The 26,423-nt window shown below is 37.9% G+C and overlaps 1 protein-coding gene across 1 annotated transcript in view; it reads right to left on the bottom strand.

Annotated features, from left to right (window-relative positions):
- Positions 1-25,644, bottom strand: part of LOC122814858 (mucosal pentraxin-like) — a 71,280-nt gene extending 45,636 nt beyond the window's left edge. The window contains exons 1-2 of the mRNA XM_044087138.1: positions 25,535-25,644; positions 24,518-24,677 (exon numbers count right to left, since the gene is read on the bottom strand). Of these exons, the coding sequence (XP_043943073.1) occupies positions 24,518-24,578 (61 nt within the window). The 5' untranslated portion in view covers positions 24,579-24,677; positions 25,535-25,644. The remainder of the gene's footprint in view (positions 1-24,517; positions 24,678-25,534) is intronic.
- Between the last annotated feature and the right edge of the window lie 779 nt (positions 25,645-26,423).

Below are 26,423 nucleotides of genomic sequence, written 5' to 3'. Positions count from 1 at the left end.
ACCAGACTAAAACAACTTCTCAAAAACTGACTACAACCTTCTAAGGGAGGGTATCAGTAGCTTCACACCACTGCCCCCCTCAGGAGATACAGACAAATATGCTGAACAGTATGCCAGTGCAGTATACAAGCACCTGTACAACTGCATGGACTTAGCCATACCCAAAAGAACTAAAGCCTGTTCCTCAAGGAAACAAAAACCTGTGTGGTGGATCTCCTCTATCAACAGGCTTTACAACAAAAGGAAGAAACTGTTGTCCAAGGGTAAAAAGGCATACATTTCCAGTTGGAAAAACTCCATCCTTAGCCTTAACAAACAAATTAGATCACTAGTGAAAACATTCAAAGCCAGTTATGTATCAAAACTAGCCTCCGAAGCAAAGGCTAACCACAAAGCCTTTTTCAGTTACATCAGAAACCTCCATGGCAAAGCCCAGGTTTGTTCCGAATTAGTTCTCAATGGTACCACTTACACTGATCCTTTTGACTTATCCAACCTGCTAGCAGATCAGTTCAGTGCAAAATTCACCCCCTTCCCCCCCAAAAGCCGATTCAACATCCCCGATACTTGCCCCACACCTCACATCTCCATAGATCAAGTGTTAAATGCCCTATCCAAGGCAAAGAACACAGCTTCCATGGGACCTGATAGTATCCCAACCTGTATTCTGCAACATCTCCAGCAAGAACTAGCCTCGCCATTGAGCAGCCTATTCAACCATAGCCTATGTACAGGCTTCATTCCAGCAGAGTGGAGAACTGCCATTGTCACATTGTCATCCCTTTGCACAAAGGTGGTGCTACTACTGACCATGGAAACTATTGCCCCATTAGCTTGACAAGTCTGATCTGTAAAGCCATGGAGAGTATTATTATGGACCTCATAAACAAGGACATAGGCAATCTCCAATCACTTGATCCCACCTGGTTCGGATTTGTCAAGGGCAGATTTTGCCTGTTGAACCTGGTTGACATTTTTGAGACTGTCACCAAGGCACTTGATGAGGAAAGGTCAGTACATACAGCTTACCTTGACCTGGCCAAAGCCTTTGACAGAATCCTCCACTTGGGCATCATTGAAAAGTTAACACAACTTGAAGTAAATCCTTATCTCATCAGGCGGGTGGCCAACTGGCTCACTGATATGACCCACAAGGTCAAAATAGGTGTCACCACCTGCTACAGTAGACATGTCACTAATGGTGTCTCCCAGGGATCTGTCCTGGAACCTCTGTTGTTTGGTATCCATTTCTCAGAGGTCCAGGCAAAGACAAAAGGCCTGTAGTTGACCAAGTTTGCGGAAGACTGTAAGTTGGGTGCTGTCATTGACTCCCCAGATGATGTTAACATATTTCAAGAGGTTCACACAGAAGCAAATGACTGGTGCCAAAGTTATGGCCTTAAGTTAAATGCAAAAAAATGTATTATCATACCATTCTGCAAAAACATGGTAACTACTGATTACCACATTAATGGCAACCCCCTAAGCACAAAACCTGTGGTGAGAGATCTGGGTACACAAGTTGGCAACAATCTCACATTTGACCATCATGTAGCGGCAGTGGTCAGAAAAGCCTTTTACTTGGTTCATCTTATAAGTAAAGGGATTGCATCCAGAAAAAAGGAGGTTATTACCTCTCTGTGCAGCATCCCGTTTGGTATGTACCTCTCCAAACACCTGTACCAACTGGAAAGGCCACAGAAATACATCACAAAGAGAATCCATGGCCTCCAACACCTGCCCTATGTGGACAGGCTCAAATTACTCTCACTCTACTCTGTATCATACAGATTGCTCAGAGTTGATCGGTGTCTCTCCTACAAGGTAATCTCAGACCCTGCTCTACTAGAGATACTCCATATCCATAAGTCTAACTCCTTGCATAGTATCCGATTGAAAGGCTTAAATCTAATATGTGACATTAACAAAACCTGCTGGAGAGACTGGTTTGCCTCCCAGAGGTTTCCCCATCTCTAGAATTGACTCCCCTTACACGTCAAACAAAATAAGTCACTGACCCTCTTCAAGCGCTACCTTGATGAGTGGATGGGTAACCACAAATTTGTCCTGGGGGTTCCACCTGTGTCCCTCACTGACAGGGGCAACAGGTGCTGATTGAGGTTTCTTTTTTGGGGATAAACTCTTGGCTAGGCTTGTAAGGGCATCAGAGCCATTAGCCTAGTAATGTCCTATGATCTTATGATCCTATGAACGATTTTTCACTTGATGAGTTGATAACAGGTTTACCTAAAAATTATATTTATATATGTATTAATCTATTTTTCATTTGAAGAACTGTAGTTATTTTTCTATTATATTTTAATTATCATAGAAGCTGTGCCACATTGTTGGATCGTGATATATATGCTAGATGGCCTTTTAGCTTATATTTATATTTAGTACAGACTAAATTTACTATGTATGAGATTTTTTTCACACATCACTTACAGCAAAACTTATTTAGCTGTCATGTTCCATATGAAGACAAATGATTTTATAGTCATTTTTGTTTATGTATTGTGTAAAATTTCAAACCATAGATTGACCCATACTTCTAAACTGTCTAGAATTTTGGAGAATGTCCAGTTTTTCCCTTGTATTTTTAGTCTGCTCCTCATAACATTTGTGGTTTTCTGGCAAATCATTGATGACCGAAATCACTGAATAATGACATATTTGAGTATGAAACTTCATATACTTCATGAAATGCATTTTAATGCAAAACCTGATATTCTATCAACTTTCTACATTTATAAGAGCAATATTTAAAATCTGTCCTTGATTTTTGGGCCTTTGTCCTCCCATTATTTTCTGTTTTTGTCCAGAATTCTTGTGCTAAAAAGTTGAACGATATGGATACACCATGCCACTACTGCTTTTCAATATCTGCACTCATCATTAGGCTGTGTTAAAAAAAGTACTGAACCATCCTGACCATGTCATCAGTGGATGAGTGGATGTTCTACAAAAATAAAACTGCAATGGACAAAAGAGACCACTTCATGCAAAAGTACAGTTTTATTAGAGAAACAAAAATTGCAGCTAGTTTTGTAAACAGCTTTTTCAGAAAGATGTTTATAAACATGAATGGAATTTCTTGCAATTTCTAAAATTTATGATTCCATGTAATTTATAAAATTTATGATTCTGTGCTATAAGTTAAACAGACCAAATTAAATAATCACTTGTACTGAAACTGAGGATGACCTGGGATTCTAATAATATATCCTTCCCACCACCCAGAGGAAGAAAGATTCTGATCGTATTTATGAACCGTTGATTTTTAGATCTGGTTTGCACAGAGGTGCAGCACTTATGACCCAAATGATTTAGAATCGACAAACAACCCTGATGCTGATTAGAAGGGAGGGTGAGGCTGAGTGGCCAATGCTGACTTAGCCATTCCATGGGAATAAAGGCTGTCCAGCTCATTCTAGTGCCAGACATTTCTGGAGATAGACAGAAAGAGAAAGAGAAGTACAAGCCTTGCAGGGTTATGAGTCAGGGATGTTTGGAAGGCTATGGTAACATTCACAATACATTTATAGGAGCGTGTACATGCACATTTACAGAGGAAAGCATAGCATCTGAGAGTGTGCACATCAGCGACATAGTGAGGAGAGTGTGCACATCAGCCACATAGGGAGGAGAATGTTCACATCACCCACATAGGGAGGAGAATGTTCACATCACCCACATAGGGAGGAGAATGTTCACATCACCCACATAGGGAGGAGAATGTTCACATCACCCACATAGGGAGGAGAATGTTCACATCACCCACATAGGGAGGAGAATGTTCACATCACCCACATAGGGAGGAGAATGTTCACATCACCCACATAGGGAGGAGAATGTTCACATCACCTACATAGGGAGGAGAATGTTCACATCACCCACATAGGGAGGAGAATGTTCACATCAGCCACATAGGGAGGAGAATGTTCACATCAGCCACATAGGGAGGAGTTAAGGACAGAAACACAAAAAAAAATCATAGTCTGGTGGTGTTGCATCAGTGATGGGAGGTCAATAAGCATGGTTGCAGTGATGACTAGATGATCAGCAAGGAAGGAGGGAAAAAGATACTGAAAAGTACAACTATGAACAACACCTGCTTCTTTAAAAAACTTGTACAGCTCAAGACAGAAGATAAGTTAAATATACTTAATAGATACGGTTCTTATTTTTCATCCCTGAGATCTTTGCTCTTTGTTTGTTTTATGAAGGTGACCATAGTCAAAATGGCTTGTTAATTGCCTTTTGGTCTTACGAAAATGAATGATGATATTCTACCATGCTGAAGTATAGCCAGCAGTATTTTTTTGTTATGTGAAAGTATTGAAACCTATGCAAGTAAGCAGAAAATAAAACCTGGCAAAATGAAGAATTACATACTTTTGCATGATATAGTAACTATAATACTTTCCAGGAATGGGAGAGATTAAGTTCCCTCTCTCCCTTAAGACCTGCTATTTGGAAGTAAATCTCTGCAAATTCCAAGTATCATTTCTACATTTTCCATGTCAGAGGTTATTCTCTGAAAAACAGCCAAACAAGAATTTTGAATACCTGTTTAAATTTAAAGGTTAATTCTGCATAATCCTGCTTAACTTAGGCAATTAACTGTTTAATTCATGGCTAATTTGCATCAGTTTATACAGTAGAAAATATGACAAACTATACGTGTCATTAGCATTCGACCTCTGTCATTTCTGCATAACAAATTTAGAGCTAGAACTATGCTCTGCTCATCCTGGTGGTATGGAACATAAGGCAAGACATTTTTATTTTATTTTCACCATAAATATTACATAATAGAGATGATGTTTTGCACATTAAATTATACATTTGCTAGCAGCTTCTGGAATACATTAACTTTATTACATTTTTGTATATGCTGTGCTAGAGGTTTACTGGACATACTCTTTTGCAAGTTTTTTTGTATATACTCTGGTACAATAGGTTCTTTATATATACTTTGTTAAAAGGTATTTTGAAAAGGTATACTCATTACAGAAGTTTTGTTTATATTTTATTAGCGGGTTATTTGTAAATACTTGGTTCAGGTTCTTTTGTATGTACTTTTAAAGCTATTTTTATTTATTGCATCACAGAGGAATTTTGATTTTTCTTCTAAGGACTGTACAGCTTTGTGCATTATAGGTAGTCCTTCAGAATTAACAGAGATGTACCTTTTTTCAAGTGAGACCCTTGGGGTTAGGAGACTTAATGATTTATATACGGTCACATAATATCATCTTACAGCTTCAGATTTTCAGTCTAAAATCCCTTAACCAGTATACTGCCCTGGCGGTGAAACCTTATTCCAAATAAATATTAGTAAATAAAGTTTTTTTTTTCTTAATTCTGACTACAGGTATATGTTAGAGACTTGGTGAACAATTCAGGCAGCACTAGCTGCAGCCATCTGTTCCTAGGTACTGAGATACTGGTATCATATACGTTCTTCTGTAGCTAGCTCCTCAGGGCTGCATTACCATCATTAAATGCACCAGACATAAGCTGAGCTTGACTGCATCATACTTTGAAAGAAATATTTTTATCTATCCAAACTTCCTCTCAGAAATGGTGTACAGAGCTTGCATCTAGTTTCATGTTTGTGGTCACATATCTTGGATTCTGGTGGCTAGTGGCTAAAGTTGAAGGCAGTGGCGACCATCCAGGCTTCAGCGGGGACCCATAGCTGGCTGGCTAAAGGGGTTTTGTTTTTCTGTAAGCGCTTTTCTTTTTGACAATACTGGCATGAATCATACATGTGCAGCACCAGAAAGTCATGGGTGCATTTATGATGCTTCTCACACATGGTCTTGGACAGGTATGCTTCCTGGATTTGCAACTGAATTGAGGTGTGTGTGTGTGTGTGTGTGTGTGTGTGTGTGTGTGTGTGTGTGTGTGTGTGTGTGTGTGTGTGTGTGTGTGTATAAACACTTGTTTCCTTTATTCCACAGTAATTATGCTGTAAAAAAAGGAACTTATTATAATAAACAGGAGCTTCATTACATTAGCCACATTCTTTGGGTGAAATCTTTACTTTCCTTGTATTTCTGCCTTTTGACATTGTAAAGCAAGTGCAGTACAGAAGTTTTGATGTAATGGGAAATTGTAGTAAGACACAGGATAGCAATGTAAATATGTATGTGCCTGTAACTCATAATGAACCCAACAATATTTGTTTAAGTCAAGAATTTGCTTCAGCTAACACTGATGTGTTGGATGTATGTACTTCTTCATTATCATGTGACATTGTTAGAAGCAAAGGCTTCACAATATATAATTACACTGAAATGGATATTAGTGATGTGTATTTTGAACTGTTTAGCAAAGGTACAAACTTTGTGCCAAATTTCAAGCTAGATATTGCACAAGTTTTACTAAACTTAAAGTTATATATTAGGAAGCTTAATTTGCAATTATATTTTGCTGGTCAGGGTTCATGTGCTATGATGTCTACAGACGAGAACGTATCTTTAGGGATCAAAAGAAAAAGTTGCTTCATGCCTCCCATAAACTCAGAGATCACTGGATTTGAACAGATGGTAGAATATGAGTTTAGGAAAATCTGTAGGCAAAAATCTGAGGTCAAGGATAATTTATCAGAGAATGAAAGAAAGGTTATACAAGAATTATGGTCAACACAGAAGGTTAGATGTATGAAACCAGACAAAGGGGAGGAATGGTCATCATGAATAAAATAGACTACAGTAGTTGTATATTCAGGTTGCTTGGGGATGAAAACACATACACTAGAGCATCAATTAATGAAACTAATAGAGCATATAGAGGAATAGACATGTTTTTGTTTGATGCTTTACATCAAGGAGTTATTAATGAGGTTGAGTATGAGTTTCTTTGTGTGAAGTTTCCTACTATGCCCAAGCTTTTGGAATCCCAAAGGTCCACAAAGGGACAGAAAATGTGCAGTTTAGACCAATTGTTTCTGCAAAGGGTTCCAAGACAGAACCAATGGCTGCATTTGTGGACCATTTTGTAAAAAGCATTAATGGATGCTGACCACATACTAAAGGATTTGTGGCATTGTTTGGAAAGGGTAGGAAGTGTTAAGGGCATTGGGAATGAGATGTTTGGGTTTTGACTGTCGATGTCATTAACTTATTCTCAGTGATACCACATCAAACTGGGCTGGAACTGTTTTATGACAGTCTTTTGACTAGTCCCAGTTTTGATAAAGAAAGACTGGAGATATGTCATGACTTGATGGAAATCATACTACATAATAACTTTATACAATTTGATGGAGAGATCTATCAACAAAAGACAGGGGTAGCGATAGGTGCCGTTGTGCCCCTGTCTATGCTAATTTAGTGCTATGGGCATGGGAAAAGCAATTTGTGTTAAACTCAAAGTACAAGGGCAACATTCTTTTGTACTGTAGGTTTTAGATGACCTCCTTATATTTTGGAAAGGGGATGAGGAAAGTGTTAAGGAATTTTGCTCTTACATTAATGAAACCACAGATTTCCTTAGATTTACACACACCTGGAACAAAGAGAGAGTAAATTACCTGGACATTACCTTATTTAAGACCAAAGAAGGACTGGTGAGTACAATTTACAGGAAACCTAGTTATTCAAACTCGATGCTGCACTACACAAGTTGTCACCCTCTGCACCAAAGGAGAGGTGTAGTTAAGGGCCAGATGGTCCGCTATGTAGATTAATCAGTAATGATGATTTATTTAAGAAGGAAATTTATACATTGATTGGAATGTTTGTTGACAGGGGGTACCCGCTATCAATGTTAACTAACATCAAAAGAAGTATATAGAAGAAGAAGAAACAAATATAGTCCTATTCTAAGAGGGCAAGGGAGGAGGGTGCAAACATAGGTAGTAGTGTCAGCACATTGAATAAAACAAATAAAGCAAAATTTGTTTTAACATACAATGAAAGAGCTAATGAACTAGGTTCTAGTCTCAGAAATTTGTGGAAATATTTTCTGAGTAAAGATATTAAAACGATCCTAGGTGATACCCGGTGATTGTCTATGGAAAAGGAAAGAACTTGAAGAGTATACTTGAAAGAGAGGGTAGAAGCAACACTAGATCTGCCATGAGCAAATGTGGTTCCTGTAGAGGATGTAGATACATAGCAGTTGGGACGCGAAGTGTAGTGGGGTATCAACGTACGATATCTTGTCCAGGTGCTTGTAATTGTAGCACCAAGAATTGTGTATATCTTGCTTCGTGTATGTCATGCGATGCATTTTATGTGGGCATGACTACACGAAGCTTGAAAACAAGAATAGGGGAACATGTCAGTTCAATCAAGAGAAAGATGAGCACAATGCACTTTATTTGCATAGTGCAGTATGTGGGAATTTTAACAAATTTTTATTTTTTATTATAGATAGGGTTAAGTCTAACATTCAGTGTGATGCACAGAACAGGGTAGCAAGGTTAGAAATGGAATGGCAGCTTAGGCTCAATGCTACCAGGCGCCCTGGGCTAAATGAATGTGTCACCATAAAGCCTCAGTTAAAATATTTAAGTAGTGTTATTTAGAGGAACTGCAATTTTACATTACATTTTTATATGTATACATATGTAGTGTATGACTATTATAAGTTTACTAAATGTTATGAATTGTTTTTTTAAACTAATACTTGGTTGTAAATGTATTCTTAAGAAATTGTCTGTTTGATTGATTTATTGATTAATTGGATGGGTGGGGAGAATGCATTCTTGCTTTAAATGTGGAGTGTTTTTTATATGGAGTGTTTTACTGTCAGACTCTGAAGAAGCCAGGTTGCTGGTGAAAGCATATGCTTAGTCTGTTGTTGGTTGAATAAATCTTCGTGTTTCGGATCTTGAGTATTCATTCAGTGCACACTGTGGTTCGAATTTCATTTTATTGCCTTTTGACATTGTGTTTATTATTTGCCTGTGAATAAACTGGATAGCATGAGCTTGTTAAAATTTTAAGTACGAATAAATTTTAATTTAGCTTGTTTTTTTGCAGGTGCATGTTAAAATGCACTTTGTTGGGCTGCAGTATTTTATCTGTGCAGACAAATAAGGCTACGAGCTAATAATGAGCTGCTCCTTGTAGTGAAGAGTTTGGTTCCCTCAGCCTTCATTTATCTACTGTGCGACTTTGACCAAGTCACTTTACCAGACAGTGCTCTTGGGCTACCTCTGGGCTGTCCCAGGCTGTTGGGCTGTCCCAGGCTGTTAGCAAATGCATTGCACATTTGTCTTTTAAATTCCTGAACCCTTCACATAGCTGCTAATTAATGTTTCACTATATGCTATTTGTCTACAATTTATTTGTTTTTATTTATCCTTTGTTGACCAGGTTACTTCCATTAGGTTAGTGGCCTATTATTTCATGGGAGACTTGAGGTTGTTTTATACTATTCAAAGAAATTAAGTCATGGAATTAGGCAACATTCCCTACTTTTATTGATAGGTGCCATGGGATAATTTACATCCACCGGTGTAACCACTAATGCAAGCACATGTGCTTCAGTTTTACATCTGTTCCACAGGACAGCACATTCAGTAGTGCAGCAAACTTTGTATGTTGTACTGCTGCAATCTTTCTACCTGGCGTGGGAATAAACCCCACAATGTTCTGCACTAAAGGTGAGTGTCCTACCACTTCCACCACCGACACAGGTGTGAACCACAGTATGTCAGTTCTGTAGTTTAACAGATTGCCATAAGACAGGTTTTAATAATGTTTTATGATAATTGGGGAGATGCAGCCAATAACTAGATACTGGTATGGTTGGTGGGACCCTGGTTCATTAATTAATGTAGGACCCCATTTGACCATGATCCAGGTCTGACACTGAAGGTGTATGCTGCAACAGTAGGGCATTGCCAACCATTCAGGTAGGTCAGATCTGCACTGTGTGATTTCAGAGGAGGTAGCTAGCTATTCTTGATGAGAGGGAAGATACAAGGAGGTCAAAAATGAGATGTAGGTGTCTTGCAAACCTGAAACACCCTCAAAAAAAGAAACATTGTGTTGTTGCATTTCTGATTTTTGTATGATTTGTTGATTGTTGAACAAAAGTTGCTGTAGCATCTATATTGTCTTTAATTGTTTTGCTTTATTCATTGCACTGAACAATGAATTGATTCCTTACTAGGCTTGCATTGTATAATGCTGTCTAGTCCAAGCATGTTACATGTAAGTAATATATTTTTTTGCAATATCTTCTTTAGTGTTTCCAGCAATGGTGAAGGAGGTTGACATCTGTCAGCTCAGTATAGTCTGCATTGTTTGGAGTGATGATCAGAAGTGTCCAATCGTCAGCATCTATTATGCAGTTGCTGCATATTACTGTGATACAGTCTTTATGCAAGATCGGATTGTAAAGGATTCCTACATCTAGTTAAAAAATGTTATGTAAAGGATTCCTACATCTAGTTAAAAACTGTTACGTTGTTTGGCAGTTAGCTCAAAGCACTAATGTACTGACTTGTTAATGAGCTGCTTCCTTTGCCAAGGGTACAGGGTTTGAATCTTTCCACCGTCATTTACCTATTGTGTGACCTAGAGCAAATCCTCTATCAGACTGTGCTTTGAGGCAATTGGGAATTTAAGCCAGGCTTCTTAATTGATTCCTGGTCAGCATGCCTAGTAACTAACTATGAACCTGTAGTTGGTTTCTACTAGCCATTCTCTCTTGCGTAGCTAGTCTCTTTCAGGAAATGTTATAGCAAAATCATCAGCACACCATTTTTTTAATGTAACAAAGGACATTTGTTCTTCAAGGACAACAGGCACTGCATTTGTAGATGATGCTTACTAGAAAAAAATATTCAAAAGGCACTAACAAATGTTTCTGTAATATATAAGATGTAATATTTAAAATAATTGGGAAGGTGAATCCAAACGAACACCTGCATTTATGCATGGTCCTAAAAATGCATGTGGAGGGATCCATTGTTGAAAACAGCCTTGAGCCAAGGTACACATAATTCAACACTGGTTACAGAATGATGCACTTGGATCCATCTGTAAAAGATTACTGTACATTGCTGGACCCTGGAATCTGCCTAACTGAAAGACAGTCTGCTTCTTTCATGCAGATGTTCCAGTCTGTAGCTTGTGCTCTTTTGTAACCTGCAAGGTTAAAACTTATGAGATTGTCTTTTTAAGTGGCACACTATGATTTCCAGTATTCTTCCTTCATTTGTATATAAAACATGTACCAGCTGTGTTATTGTTGAGATTAACAGGTGATATTTTGTAGTTTTTTTTTTCTGACTTTTTCTTTCTGCTTTTTTCTCTCAAGATCATTGTTTTTTTAAATATCACTGTTGATTTGGAGGCTACTTTTTTAGTTACTACTCAATGCCAGGCTGTATTTTGAAATGCTTACTTAACCTGCCCACAAGGATTTTAATGTTGACTCTTGGGCAGTGGCACAGTGGTGCAGTGGATAGAGCTGCTGCCTGCTTTCAAGTGTGGTTCCCACATAGTATGCCTTCTGTATGTCCCTTCTCTGGTTATATGGGCTTTTGATGAGGTCTTTGATTTTTTTTTTTTCAGCCCAAATACATACTATTACATAAACTACTGATCCTCTAGGTGTTTATGTGTATTCGTTAAAGTGAAAATATGCATCTCACACAGGCTTTAAAATGGGCTAAAGAAATGGATAGCCCAAAGTGGTACACTAGATTAGCAGTACTGCTGCTCCTGCAGGATCACACACCAATGAGGTCCAACATTCATTTGTAGTTTTGCATGAAATTTCTGTATGATCATTCTTAATGCAATTTATGTTGGTATTATACACACATTCATATTACATATGTGCTTCTGTTTTATGTTAGTAGATAACTTTGAAAAAAATAAATAAATAAATTTCACTTTTTTTTAACCACTAAGTGCCTTTCTTCACACACCCCCCCCCCTGCCACCAGTGCTTTCTGGTACCCCTGAATATGCATGATGATGCATTAGTAAATCTAGTTCCATTAAATTATCTGTTTAGAGGTAAAACAAGCTACAAATGGAGTAGGAACCTCTGGGACTTAAATCGCATGATGCTAAGTTAAATGACCAATTTACATAATGAAAAAAGAAGCCCAATGAGATTGTATAATGCATAAGATATAGTAATGCTATTCAACAAAAACATAAAAATGACCCTTCACTACAGAAAAATGAGTAAACCACACGCTACATATCTGGATTCTAGTGCTTGCAGTGCCATGATTAATCTGCAAATCTGTGACAAAAACAGCTCTCTAAGTACCTTGCTGACATTAGAAACATGTTTAATAAAGGCATATTAAGCTACTTTCAACACTGTTAAGCTCTAGTTTCATGCCAGAGCATAACAACAGTTATAAAATAACAGCATCTAAAGCATTTTCACAGCTTTAAAAGCTATTATACAGTTCACCCTCCTAATAGTTTTTGAAGTTGTGCATGTATCAGTGAGACACTTCATTTCTGCCTACTCAGCAGATAAAGCACCAAGGACTATAAATAATTATGATCAAGTATTACAAATCATAATCAAAGGTGTAGCCAGGCATACTCTTTGTACTCTAATGAGAACATTTTTTTCTCAGCATCACATCGATATGGATTTTTTTCATCTTATTATATTTACAACTGTCTAAATGAATGCCTGTAGCAACATGTGCGATTTTGCTAATCTAAAAGCAATATGTTTAATAGTTTTAGGTGGAACTGCTGAAAATGTTATTTATATTTATTAAGTGTTTGGGGGATGCAAGCATTTTGAGAGATGTGTCTGTTTTAGTGATAGGTGTCCGGGGGAGTAGCACTAAGTGCTTGTGCGTACAAAATGCAATTTGCTTGCTATACCCATTATCAAAGCTATTTATTATGTGTCCTTGATAAGGATGCCAAGAATTGCCTGTCAAGTTTGACTTTGATCTGGTTTGATCTTAAGATGAGCTTCTTGAAATCTACATCCTCAGCACATAGTAAGTTGATTATAGCTGATAATAATCCTCTATATTGCATGACACTCCTAATGTCAGACTTTATAAGATCATAGGAATTACAAATCAGGTAAGTTGTGAAACCATTTGTGTCTTGCTGATACCTACCTTTATGCCATGTCTAACACTTTGAGAAAGGCAAAGCAAATCAAGCCAGGGAATAAGTTGTGGTTGTCCATCCAGTCAGCAAGACTCATCTTGAAGTATGCAGGGGTATAACTCTCTTAAACAAGTAAGGGTAAATTATTACAGAGATGGGTAAACACTGAGTAATAAATCTTTCTCCTTGGCATGCTTTTTATTTATCTATTGCTATAGATTAAGATCCTTAAGTTCTACTGTTTGTGAGTCTGCTTGCCTTGTGGAAATGGAAGAAACTGGATGTCAGATCCCTAATGGCACAAAAATGCAAGATCTGGATCTCTTATGAAAGTGTCTATAAGAGATCAACTATACAGATAGGGCGTCAAGCTTGTTTTGTTAACCAAGGGTCTTCAAACCAGTATTCTTTTTTTGTTAGGAACAGCTGGGCCCTTTCTGGCTTTGTGATGTGTCTGGACAGGTACACACTAAAAGGGACATTATACTCTATAACCGGTATAATTACAGCAGGTTACAGAGGGATAACTTCTTTTAACCTAGATGAGATACATTTATATATCAGTTAAACTAAATAGAAAGATTTCCTGACTGCTGATGTTACCTGCTGGTCAAAAGAGAAGGATGTTGTTGACCAAGGTACCAAGAAACCAAACTAGCATATCAGTTTGACCCTTTTATTATTTATTATTTATTTATTTATTGACATTTGTTAACCAAGTTAGTCCAGCTGGGCTAGGAGCCCATTTTCAGTGGAGACCCGAGGAGAAAAGCTCCAATTACAGACAGAGAGATTAAGTATACATAACAGTTAAGAGCACAATAATGACATGCATAAGAGATTAAAACAATCATTAATTGGCTAAAACAGTACAAGTTCAAATATATTCTGTAATTACAAAGGCACACCAAACAAAAACGTTTTTTTTTTTTTTCATGTGTGAGTGGTGTAAGTATCTAATTTTATAACTGGTGTAGTAAGCTATATAATAGGAACCATGAGAGGGGTGAAAAGAGTGTCTAGAGTTGAAAAAAGATGTTGGTGAAAAATAGATGTGAGAGAAATAAGATACGGAGAGGAATGTATTTAATGGTGGTACAACAGAAATTGTACTGGAATGAGAAGAAAGTGTGCTGTGAAGTTGTAATGAAGAGTACACTACAGAGAGAAAGTGGAGCTAGGGAGGATCATGTCAGGAACAACTTTTGGTTCTAATAAAGTGTAGTTTGAATCCTTTCTTGAACTGTGCAGGGTGTGAGATGGAGCATAATTGGGATGGGAGGTTATTCCATGCCTGGGATAGGGTGGATGTGTAAAGTAATCTACCAATAGATGTTTTTGGTTGGTAGATGTTAAGGAGTTGTTGGTTAGATGTCCGAAGTGTGCTAGTTGGTGTGTAGATGGATACCAAGGAAGACAGGACAGGGCATGAAGATGGTTTATAAAGTATGTAATGAATAATTTGTAATTGAGATAGTAGAAGTTGTTGTGGGAGTTCCAGCCATTGTAGTGAGTTGAGTGAGATGCAGTGGTGTGAGTTATGTGGGGAGTTTGTGATAAACCTTGTTATTTTGTGGTACGTTTGTTGGAGTTTGGCCAGGCTAATTGTTTGAATATTAGTTAGTACAGGGGTGGCATAGAGTAGGGAGGGGAGAAGAAGAGCCAGTGGCAGGGACAGTCTGGCATCATAGGTCAGGAATCTATGATTTCAGCAGAGCATACCAAGCTTTTGGTGAGTTCTCTTTATACTTTGAAGGATGTGTGGGTTACATTTAAGTTCATCATCAATGATGGCTCCTAGAAGTTTTGTGTGGGAGTCAGGTAGAATGGTGGTGTTATTAGAGGATGAGATAAGAAAGATAGACTTTAGGTGAGACAGAGTCCGGGGGAAGAATAGCAGAAGTTTGGTTTTCTTGGGGTTTAGGATAAGAAGATTTTCAGCAAGCCATTTTTCTACAGAAAGAAAGGTGTCCTGGGTGAGTGTGTGAAGGTCAGAGATATTGTTGGATGTGCAGATGAGAGTTGAATCATCAGCATATTGGACTAGTATAGATTGTTTGCAGGAGGTATATAGATCATTTGTAAAGATGTTGAATAGGAGGGGTCCAAGGATGGAGCCTTGAGGCACCCCAGTGGTTACTGGGGGGAAGGGTGAGCAGGAGGAGAGCCAACAAACAGATTGCTGTCTGTCAGAGAGATAACTAGAGAAAAAGGTTAGGGAGGTGGGAGCTAGATTGAGGTTAGAAAGTTTAGTAAGAAACAGAGGGTGAGAGACAGTGTCAAAGGCTTTTGAGAGGTTGAGGAAGAGGCTGGATACTAGGAGGTCTTTGTCTCGAGCTTCAGTTATTGAGTGTGTGAAAGACAGGAGGGCTGTAGAGGTGCTGTGATTAGGGTGGAAGCCATGTTGGGAATGTGTGAGGAGGTTATGTTCTAGGAGATAGTTTAGGAGTTGAGAGTGTACACATTTTTCTAAGAGTTTGGAGAGAGGAGAGAGGATGGCAATTGGATGAAATTAGATGGGTCAGTTGAGTTTCCCCCTTTATGCAAGGGGGTAGTGAAGAAGGATTTCCAAATGTCTGGTACTGTAGATTCCTGGATAGATCTATTTGTTAAGATAGATACTGGGTAGGCTATGGATTCAGCAGCTAATTTGAGGAAGGAAGGAGGGAGGTTGTCAGAGGAGTGAGAGCAAGGTTTAAGCTTTAGAAGGAGGGACTTTATATATGAGGTTTGAACTGGTTTGAAGGAAAAAAGATTACCATTTTGAGGCTTGGGAGGGGTATAGGGGTTATTTGAGTTGTGGTTTGAGGGAGTAAGTTTCTGGACAGTTTCAATGAAGTGTCTATTTATAAGGAAAGTAGTTTTTAGAGGGCTATTATTTGGGTAAGGGGAGGGGTTTGAGGAGGGGCCCGGGACTGAGAATTTTCTTTAGGGTGGACCAGAATTTGTGTGGATTTGTTTTACAGTTATTTTGGGGAGAGTTGTAGTATGATTTTTTTGTCCTTACAGATATGCCTTTTGACAAGATTCTGAAGTTCTTTATATTTGTGAAGTAGGGTAGGTTGTTTGTACTTAGTACAGGCATTCCAAGTGTTGTCATGGTATTTCATGAGTGATTTTGTTTCTTTAGAAAGCCAGGGGGCAAAGTTAGATTTGATTCTGATATGTCTTGTAGGGGCTAGGGAGTTGATAATATCAATGAATATGCTATTAAATTTGTGAACAGCATCATTCAGGAGCAGTTGTTTAAGGATAGAGCAGTCAATAGAAGAGAGGATAGAATTGAATTGGGTAGTATTAAAGTTAAATAAGTTATGGCAGTGTCTATAGGAGTGAGATTTGAGTAATTGTGAAGAGTGGCATAGCATGCTTGTAGGATGATGGTCACTCAAAGAATTAGGTAAGGTAGTTGGATTGTGGTAGAAGTTAGGAAGTTTTGATAGTCTTTAATGTGAGTAGATTTAGATCCCATAGGATTTTAGATTTTTGTTATTTATTTTAGAGATTATTTATGCTGGTGGGCAATCAGGGTAGTTTGTTTTTGAATTTGTTATATTTGGTATATAGTTTCTCAGATGTGTACTAGGCTACTGGCCACAAGGGCCTTTTTAAACCTAGCCATGTATCCCAAATCTTTGACAAGATCTGGTACAATGATTAGTGTAAACAGGTACTTGGGAGATGAGACACTTACAAGCAGGGACCTGGGGGACGACCCACCCACAGGCTTCCTGTGCCTATTATAGACATAAGTGGCAAACCACGGATGAATTTCCTGTCCCCAATCCAGCTGTCAAAGTCACACTTGAATTGTGTGGGAGGAACTCTACTTCACATGGATGGGAAGCCTGTTCCAGAGAAGGGGTAGTCTCTGGGATATATACCTGTCTCTAGCATTTCCTGTTTATCACATGCAAGGTATAAGTCTTTAAGATGAGTAATTCTGGTGCTGTTTGTTTTGTGGATATGTAGACAGTCCACCAGGGTGAGATCTGACATTGTCTTACATGCTAGGCATAGATCTGCCCTCAACAGTCTTAGGAGACAAAATACAGGGATGGAGATTTGAGGCAGTCTGCATAGAACATGTAACTTAAGCCCTTTATTCTTTTACTGGGGAAATTCTGAGGACTTACACGTTGTTGGATGTGCCTGGTTAAGTACATACCAAAGGGGGCATCATATTCAATGACAGGTCTGATGAAGGCTGACTATAGTGAAATAATGACCTCCTTGGACCTAGATGCCATACCTTTGTTTATAAGTTGCACAGCATAGAATTAATTCCTTACTACTGTAGACATGTGATGGTCAAAGGCTAGATTACTGTACATGTGTGTCCCCAAGTCTCTGACTACTTGGTCAACTCTTAGGGGTGTGTGGTCAATATGACAGCTACCAGGGATAGATGACTTCCCTAAGGATACTATTATGCATGTCCTGGCATTTAGTTTTACTCCATGGCTCTCACAACAGTTATTTGTCTGAGTCAACTGTTCATGGAGAACATTTGCTTCTATGGAGGATTCTCTGACTGCTCCCGATTTGCAATCATCTGCAAATTTATTCAGCCAGACATCCATGACATTGGCCTTGATTTCAGGTAAGTAAATGCCAAAAAGGAGCAGCCCCAGGACCAATCCTTAAGGGACTCTGCTTGTGCTTGTGACTGGACTCTTTGTAGATGTGGACTCCACAATTCTAACTGCCTGGATCCTGTCTGTGAGCCATCTACTATGCAACATAAGTGTTTATAACTAACCTGTTGAGTTTGTCAAAAATGCCTAAGTGGGTTATTGTATCAAATGCCTTAATCAGGTTAAGGTAAGTAGTGTGAATCGTTGTGCTCTCATCTGTTGCTTTGATGACCTTCTCAAAGAAGTCCAGCAGGTTCAGTAGGCATGAACTGCCCTTTATAAAACCAAACTGGGCAGGGTCCAGTGTCTGGAAGTTTCCTATATCACTGTTCATCATTTCCATGATAACTCTTTCCACAGCTTTGGATATGAGACTAGTGAGACTTATGGGTCTGTAGTTTCCAGGGTCTGTATATGGCCTACCTTTGTGCAGAGGGATAAATGTTGCTGTTCCCTATTTGTGAGGCAGAAAGCCTGCTTGTAGACTACAGTTAAATAACAAATTCAGAGGGCTATATAGGTCATGTTTCATGCTATTCAGAAGACATCCTGGGATATACTCTGGGCCCATCAATGTCGTGTCCTTGGCCTTAGAGAGAACATGGAGGACCTAGTCCCTAGTGATAGTAGGGGAGTTATATTTGATGGTATTTTCTGAAGGAGAGAGAAGGGTAAAGTTAAAGCTGAATTTGTCTGACAGTAGATTTGCTGTATATTCTGGCTCAGTATAGGTGGCTCCATTTACAATGAGCTCCACACATAACTGTGTATTGCCTTTTTTGGTTGTGGACATAGCTAAATAATGCCTTGTGGTTGCCCTTGGCCCGGGAGGCCAAATTTAACTCTAATTTGTCTTTGATAGACTTTATGTATCTTCTGAGTTGTTTGTTTAGTTGTTGTGAGTGCTTTTATCCTGCTGGGTGCTGTACCTCCTTTTTTTTGCCATGATTTTCTTATTTTTGTTATACAGCCTACTGATGTTGTGATTCCACAAGGGTGGCTTGTTTTTTGAGTTAGTTCTGTAGTTCTTCCTGGTGGGTTTGGCTGCCTCTATACAGCTACTAACATGCTGTGAACAGTTATGTGTAGGCAGAAGTATGCTCATGGTTTATGGGGGCTTGAAATTTTGCCAAACTACCACTTAATAGTGGAACATTAGCTTTATAGTACCTGAACATTCTAGAGTTAGCTGGGTTTCTGGGTTTTATTTTACTTCACAGGAGACTGTTTTGTGGTCTGACCTTATCAGAGAAGACATTACACTAGGGGCTGTGCAGCACTATCCTATACTAGTGAGGAACAGATCCAGTAGGTTTGCACCTCTGGTTGACATACTGACAATCTGGTCCAGGGAGTTTGTGTTTACAAAATACAGGACTCTCTGTGCCTGCACATTTGGTGATGTATATGATTCACAGTTAATAGTGTGGTAATTAAAGTCTCCCATGAATATGGTATTGGGTTGGATGGTGAATACTTCCATTAAGTTTACATACATGGAATGAGCTTCCTGGGTCATAAATTTGCAAAGAAGTGCCTATGGTGATTTGAACATGGAGAAGCTCATGTAGATTGCCCTGTTTGACCAGCCTTGAGGTATAGTTATTTTTGAAGTAAATTTAGACACCTACATATTTAGTCCCTATCTGTGTGGTCGCTGATCTAAATGTGTGAAAGGCATTATAGCCATGCACTGCCAGTGTGCTCTCTGCATGTCTCAGTGACCACAGAGACGTCAGCACTCTCCTCTCTAGGGTGAGGAGAGCTTATAATGAGTGGAGTTTTTTTGTTTAGAGTCCTAACACTGAGCAGCAAAATCTTTAGATATTCTTGGTTTTGATTTGCTATGTCAGAAGTATTTTCAGTTTGGCATTGCCCCCAAAAAAGGCACTGTGGGGCAGGACAATATTTTAGCTAATATTTGAAGGCCTAGAGAGTAGAAGTGGAGTCCATTCCAGGCAAAGCAGCATTGTCTGCTGACTATCTCCTTCCATGCTGACAAATATTCCACCCCCTTGGAATGACACCAGAAACTAAGGCAATTGTTAAAGTCAGTCATCTTCTGTTTGTATTGTAGCATTATGTTTGAAGAAGGTAAAATGCTGCTCAGTGCTAGGTTTATACCAGAGAAGGTCACATATATTGAGAACTCTATGATGTCTGTCTTCATATAGTCTAGAGAGATATGTCTCAGGTAATTTACATCTACATGGACTATGACTGAGTATTAGTAGCACTTGAGGTCCAATGACCTGAGTGCATGTGTAATGTGGAAGATCCTGGCCCCTGAAAAGCAACTGTCTGTGACTTTCTCCTTACGCACTCTCATGAGAGCAACATCAGTGTGTCTCACAAAGTAGTCTCCAATGACCAGAATGCTGGATCATGTGGTGGCTTGCCTTATGGGCTTAGAAGAAATGGCTCCATGAGATGTGGAAGTATGTGTTTATGTGGGTGTTGTTTTGAAAGATTGCATTGGGGGCTGCTGAGGATATTTCTTATGAGTACTTTGTCTAGGAGGTCTTTGGGTTTAGGAAGGTTATATTTGTGAGCCTCAGCATATGTGAGTCTGTTTCTCCTTTGAACTGTGTGTGATGGGTGCAACATGTGTACTACTGACAACCTGACTGACATAAGGAGTGCTCTTATGTGACGTCTTTGCCTCCAGTGATCCTGCTATGTACATTAATCAGTTAGTTGTAAAAGAGCCACTGATTTTAAAAGAGCAAGATAGATTGGAGGGGGTAGGCACTTTGTCTTCTGGCTCTATGGAATACTGTGGGATGGCCAATACATTGAAAAAGATAAATAGGAATGATTTCATAAAATGATAATTTTGTGCTTACTTACAATAGCCAACGAAAGAAGAGAAAGAAGGAAATATGTGGTCAAACTAACATAAGGGGTAGGCAACCCCCCCCTCCCAAAAAAACCCCACAAAAGCATCAGGGTTGGAGGGTGGGAAAAAATCTATTTCTGTGTGACTCACAAGAGATATAGCTGGGTTCTCTTTCCCAATTTAAATATGCAGTTGAAAGCTGAATACAAGTAAAACACAATATAAAGAAAATACACTCCAATACACAAAGAAAGCAATACAAAATACAAGAAAGCAGAAACAAACTACCTTTTCCCTCACAGTAGCCTGTGGCAGAATCCAAGTGACCTTTTCCAGTGAGTTCTTATACAGACTGACAGATCTATGCAATTTTCAGGAGAAGTCCATTGAATAAAAAGCAGCTGTGATTGTATGGTGATTGGTGATGTTACAAGTAAAGATTGAGAGCTCATCATAGAATTTGAGTAAGCACATTCTTTTGAAGTCTTTAAATAATAATTTGTTCACTGCCAGGGTGATTGAGACTTTAAAAGAGAAGATCATATGTTTGTGGTTTGATTTCCCCAGGGGTGGATACACTACAAGACTGGTACTCAGGTGGGGGGGGTGCTATGCTGGTAAGAACAAAGTCTAGAAAGGTCTGCCACTGTAGTCGGCTGGTTTGTTATTTGTTCTAGGGAATTCAGAAATCTTTGGTCATACCCAACTTTTGAGATATAGATGCTCTAATTTATTGATGGATAATTTAAATTACCCATCATAACAGTAATTTTAAAAAATGCATTTAGGATTCACTTATGCTTTTTCCTGGGGACATGGAGGATATCATACAGCAAATAAACTGAAAAAAATGTGTCTTGATTAGGGTAATATGGAGTTTAATGAGTATGGTTTTGGGTCTTGGGGAATTTGCCTGGTGGTGATATATGAACCCTTTCTGAGTTTCCCTTGGGTATGAGTCCATGTTAATCATTAACACCATGTAAGAGTGGAAATTTGTCTTTAGAAAGAAACCAAGTCTCAGTTACAATACAGATATAGATGTGTTCAAGTTGCAGGAGCTCCTCAAGATCAGTTTGTTATTAAGACACTGAGAAGAGCAGCCTTGATATAGTCTGAACTAAATTTTTTCTGAAATTTTTTCTGCTAGATTGGCATGCCCAGTAGCTAAACTCTGCTTAAAGGAATTATGGAAGAAGCAAGGGCCTTTGACCATAAACAAAAGGCATGGACAGAAAGGTGTAGGCCATCCTTTGCAAAGCAATTTCATTCTGACACATATACCCCTCCCCCCCCCGAAGAACACCAAGTGCTTAGCTGATTACTGAAGCCAATTACATTTTTTGGCATCATTCTGGGTGATGTCTGGATTCAACTCAGGACCAGAGTTTTACCTGCATTTCAGATATACATAGTGAGGGACAATTGTACCTCTCTGCATGTCCCCCAAGGTCAACAACCCATAGTTATTCGTACTCATTTCAGCTACCTGAACGCCATACTCGTATATTTGTCTGGTGTGAAGAACTGAAGAGCCTTCGTAACATCATGAATCCTAGCACCAGAGAAACAGCTGACTGTAACCTTTTTCTTTTCCTGTCTCATAAGCATGATGTCAGTGTCCCTAACAATGACATCAGCAAAGACTAAGGCATTTCTATTTGTATCTTGTAGGTTTAGTAGCAATCCACAGTTTGCAGTCTGCAGACTGATGTGTCTGAGTGTCGGTGTTCTGCTAAGAGTTTATCTTGCTAGTTCTTGGAGCTTTTGTAAGTGATTTTTGGGAAACTTAGCATATGTTGGTTTGGCATGTTTGTGCAGAAGTGTCGGTGGTAATATGTGGTGCACACAGAGTGTCTTTTTTTGGTGAGAAGGTGGCCTCCATGTTGTATTGATACTACCACCTCTCACAGGTTGAAAGATGTAGTTTATTAGTGGTGAACATTAGCTTGTTCCTACACTGCTGAAATACATCATGTGCTATAAAGAGCAACAGAAGGATACACATGTGATGGTCTTCCAATTTGGCCAGGTGGGTCTAGGACTAATAGGAGGATAAGTATACTAACTATATGGTTAGTAGATTTTTCAATAGGTACAAAGGATCTTAAGTGCAAGAGGTCACAATAAAAAATGTAGTAGCAATGACAGTAATAAATAACAAGCCTACAAAGAGTGTGAGTAACTAGCAGGACAAGACTGACAGCAATAAATATGACAGTACAACACATCAGTTACAACAGCAACATTAATAACAGGAAAAATGTTAACACTGCACTGCTGTTCTGAGTGCAGCTAAGAGCAACAAATATCTTCACTTTGCAAACATGCACAACTTATAACTACACAGAAACTGAAAAGCTAAATGAGCATACTAGCCAATGGCCAAAAATCAAAACCAGCTGGCTTAAATCACTTGGAAGAAGAATTTCAGAAAAGCCCCTACTGGCTATAATACAGAGTGAACTACTGAGGAGCTGCCTAATGCACTGCTGAAAGCAATGATTTGCATAAATATATATATATATATATATATATATATATATATATATATATATATATATATATATATATGTATTAAACAAAAGACACAAGTAGCCAATCAGAATAGCAAAGCCAGAATTGATTAAATGCTCAGAGCAATACTAAATTATATTCTCTCACAAGATAACTTTAACAGCAATGTTCTAAAATGGGGCCCCAAGCATTAGACCAACTAAACTTTTTCTAAATTAGAAAATATTTTAAACACAGCAAAAACAGTTGTTTTCATAAGTTAAATGACAATGAAATAAAATAAGAAAGCAAAAAACACAAGTTGTCAATTAGAATAGCAAAGCCAGCATTGATTATATGGCCACAACAATACTAAATTAATTCTCTCACAAGATAACTGTAACAGCAATGTTGTAAAATGGCCCCCAAGGACTAGGCCAACGAAACTTTTTCCATATTAGGAAATAAGTTAAACACAGCAAAAACATTTGTCTTCATAAGTTAAATGACAATGAAATAAAACAAGAAAGCAAGAAAACACAAGTAGTCTATAAGAATTTACGTTACAGCAAAGGCAGACGTGATCTTATACCCAGAACAACAGTAAATCACAGGATAGCAATTACAACAATATTCTGTAAGGCATTCAAACAATACTTAAACTATGTCCAAATTAGGAAATACAATAAAATAGGAGAAACATTTATCATTACACCATCTAGATAACAAAATCATGAAAATGTAAATCAAGACAATGTACTGCAGGGGAGTGCATGCTCCAAATAATGGAGAACAAACCAACTATGAGGTTCACATGCCACAGACTATCTCACTTATAAAGAAGAAATAGTTTAATTTAGTTTTTTCATTGTGATAGTAGGTCTAGGGTTTTTCACTTTAATAAAGTGTGTATCAGACTTTTATTTTGAAAGCTTTGTTAAAACTTTATCATCAGAAGGGCATTTACATGGCAGATACATTTCTGAAGTAGGCTTAAAAGATGGTACAGAGTTTGTACTAGAAGCCATTTAAAAGAAAGAGTTTGGTATATACAGTCTTAAAAAAGAGGACAAAAAGTGGAAATGATAGAGATATTTACATAAAACAAGGGAATATGCATCATCCGCATTGGTATTAGCTTTCACGTTTATCAGAACAAAATAATATGGTTGACATTGCAAGGAGGATAGTTCAGGAGAAACATATTGAAATTTTATTTCACAAAAAGGGTGGGTGGTAGATGACTAGAACATTCTTTCTGAATAAGGAGTAGGACCAAAAGCAATAGCAAAATATAAGAGTGTATACAACAACAATTAGTGTTTACATCATGCACATAACAATATGGACAGATCAAGGGAACCAAATGTTCCTTAATTGCCATTACATACTATGATTTATGTTCTAGGACAAGGAAGGATAACACTTTGTTCTGTATCAGCAAAGAAAAGAATGATACTTACCATCAGACACCTCCATTAGAAGGGCGCTGCCAAAAACTAGAAGAACTGATCTCAGATGCATGTCTTATGGAAGGTAGTGCAGGGAATGTAAACAGGAAAAATACCCAGCAAATACTTGCAGGGCTTCAAATAATCTTAAAGATGGTCACCAAACATTTACCTGAAATTTATTTTAAAAAAGTAATGTTTAAAACCACGATATAAGTATTTCACAGTTAAAAAGAAACTAAACATTTTTAATTAATTTTTTTATCTGTGTAAGCCCATTTGGCACAACTACCTCTTTTCAGGATCACTGTCGTAATAAGAAACTTACCTTAGATTTTGCAAGAGCAAACCGAGGGAATCAAAAAGAGAACAACATAATAGAACTTATTAGCAGCTTACAGTATTAGCCTACTGAGTTATATTCTAATATATTATTAGTAATATAAGAAATGGGTTTGAATTCATACATAAATAATTACCAGCTGTTTAGAGACACCTAAGGAATGACCTCTTAGCTTTTGCAGTGATTTGTAAGAAATACAAACATTTGGCAAGAGTACAGCAGTTTTAAGCAATACTGAAAAATATAAACATTTCCTTTATTCCACCATTTCAGAAACATTTCTCCAGAAGTGTATAAATATTGAGATTATGATGTATATGAGAAGATAGCTTCTTAGAAGATTTCAGTATATTATATATCTGAAATTAATAAAAGAATGATCGAATGCAAATGTTGTAATATGTTTATACTAGTATGAAAAAAACATATGTAGCTCAAATACATTTGCAAATCCAAGAAATATTCTTTATTCAGATGGAAAAGCAAATATGATTCACAGCTGAGCCTGTTACAAAGCTCTAGCATACATCTTTTCTCCACTACTACTACAAGTTCTATAGTTCATATTCCATTTATATTAATATTACACAGCTAAATCTCCACAGTAAATAAGTTACTAGCACATACACCATTGTTTCATATGATGCATGCTAAGTTATCACACAAAATTTCAAATTTGCATATACCTTTTCTTTCGGCACTTGAATTGAGATACAAACGTGAATACTTGCTTTTTGTGTGCAACGTGTCACAGATTCTCTGTACAGAATACACCACCAGCCTCTCCTGATTGTAGGAGTTGCTAACTGTTCAAAACCTCAAAACTACACTGCATTCCGAAAATGAGTCAATGCAAATATTTATGAAAACAACTGCAGGTCAAGGCAAGTTAAATAAGAAACACAAAATGAAAAGTATAGTTTTATGCTTGGCAATCATGTGATTTACCCAGCAGCATAAAAACCAGATGCCAACAGTTTCAGCTTACATCATTCAGTTTTTTCATTATTAAAATGGACTATGGTAATGGCATTCTAGTTTTGTAATTCACTGGCAAATAAAAATTGCAAAATTGTTTTAGATCACAGACAAAAGTACTGAATAACATCTATATGGCAATGCTGGTTTCACATGTTCAATAGCAGTTTGATTTGAAAAAAATCTATATGCATTGAAATGTCAGCGTAGTTCTTTATATAGTTTTTTCTGAAGCATTTGTCAATCTATTAATATACAAGGGAGATCAAATGGTTTCAAACATATATCTTTGTTCTACATATTTGCAAGGTGCTGAGATTTCCTGATTCTTAAAATGATAACCAGTATGGAAGTAAAGTTGAGATGAACAGGTGATTGAAAGTTTTTCTTTAATTTAAAATTATCTCCAGGGTGATATATACAATTAATCCTTGGGGGGATCGCAAATTTTGGTTGCAAAACAATTAGCCATCCCTTTTTAAGCTGTCAAAGCAAATTTCAATAATTGTTTCACTTTTTGTCCCTTCTGGCAATCAATCAGCAGCTGCTCCCAGCTAATTGACCCACTCATTCTCCATCACCAGGGTGAAAAGCAAT

This window comes from Protopterus annectens, chromosome 11.part0 (assembly GCF_019279795.1).
Source record: "Protopterus annectens isolate FY-2018-M chromosome 11.part0, PAN1.0, whole genome shotgun sequence".
NCBI lineage: Eukaryota > Metazoa > Chordata > Ceratodontiformes > Protopteridae > Protopterus > Protopterus annectens.
Note: the sequence above shows the minus strand (reverse complement) of the source record. Positions and strands in the feature narration are given on the sequence as shown.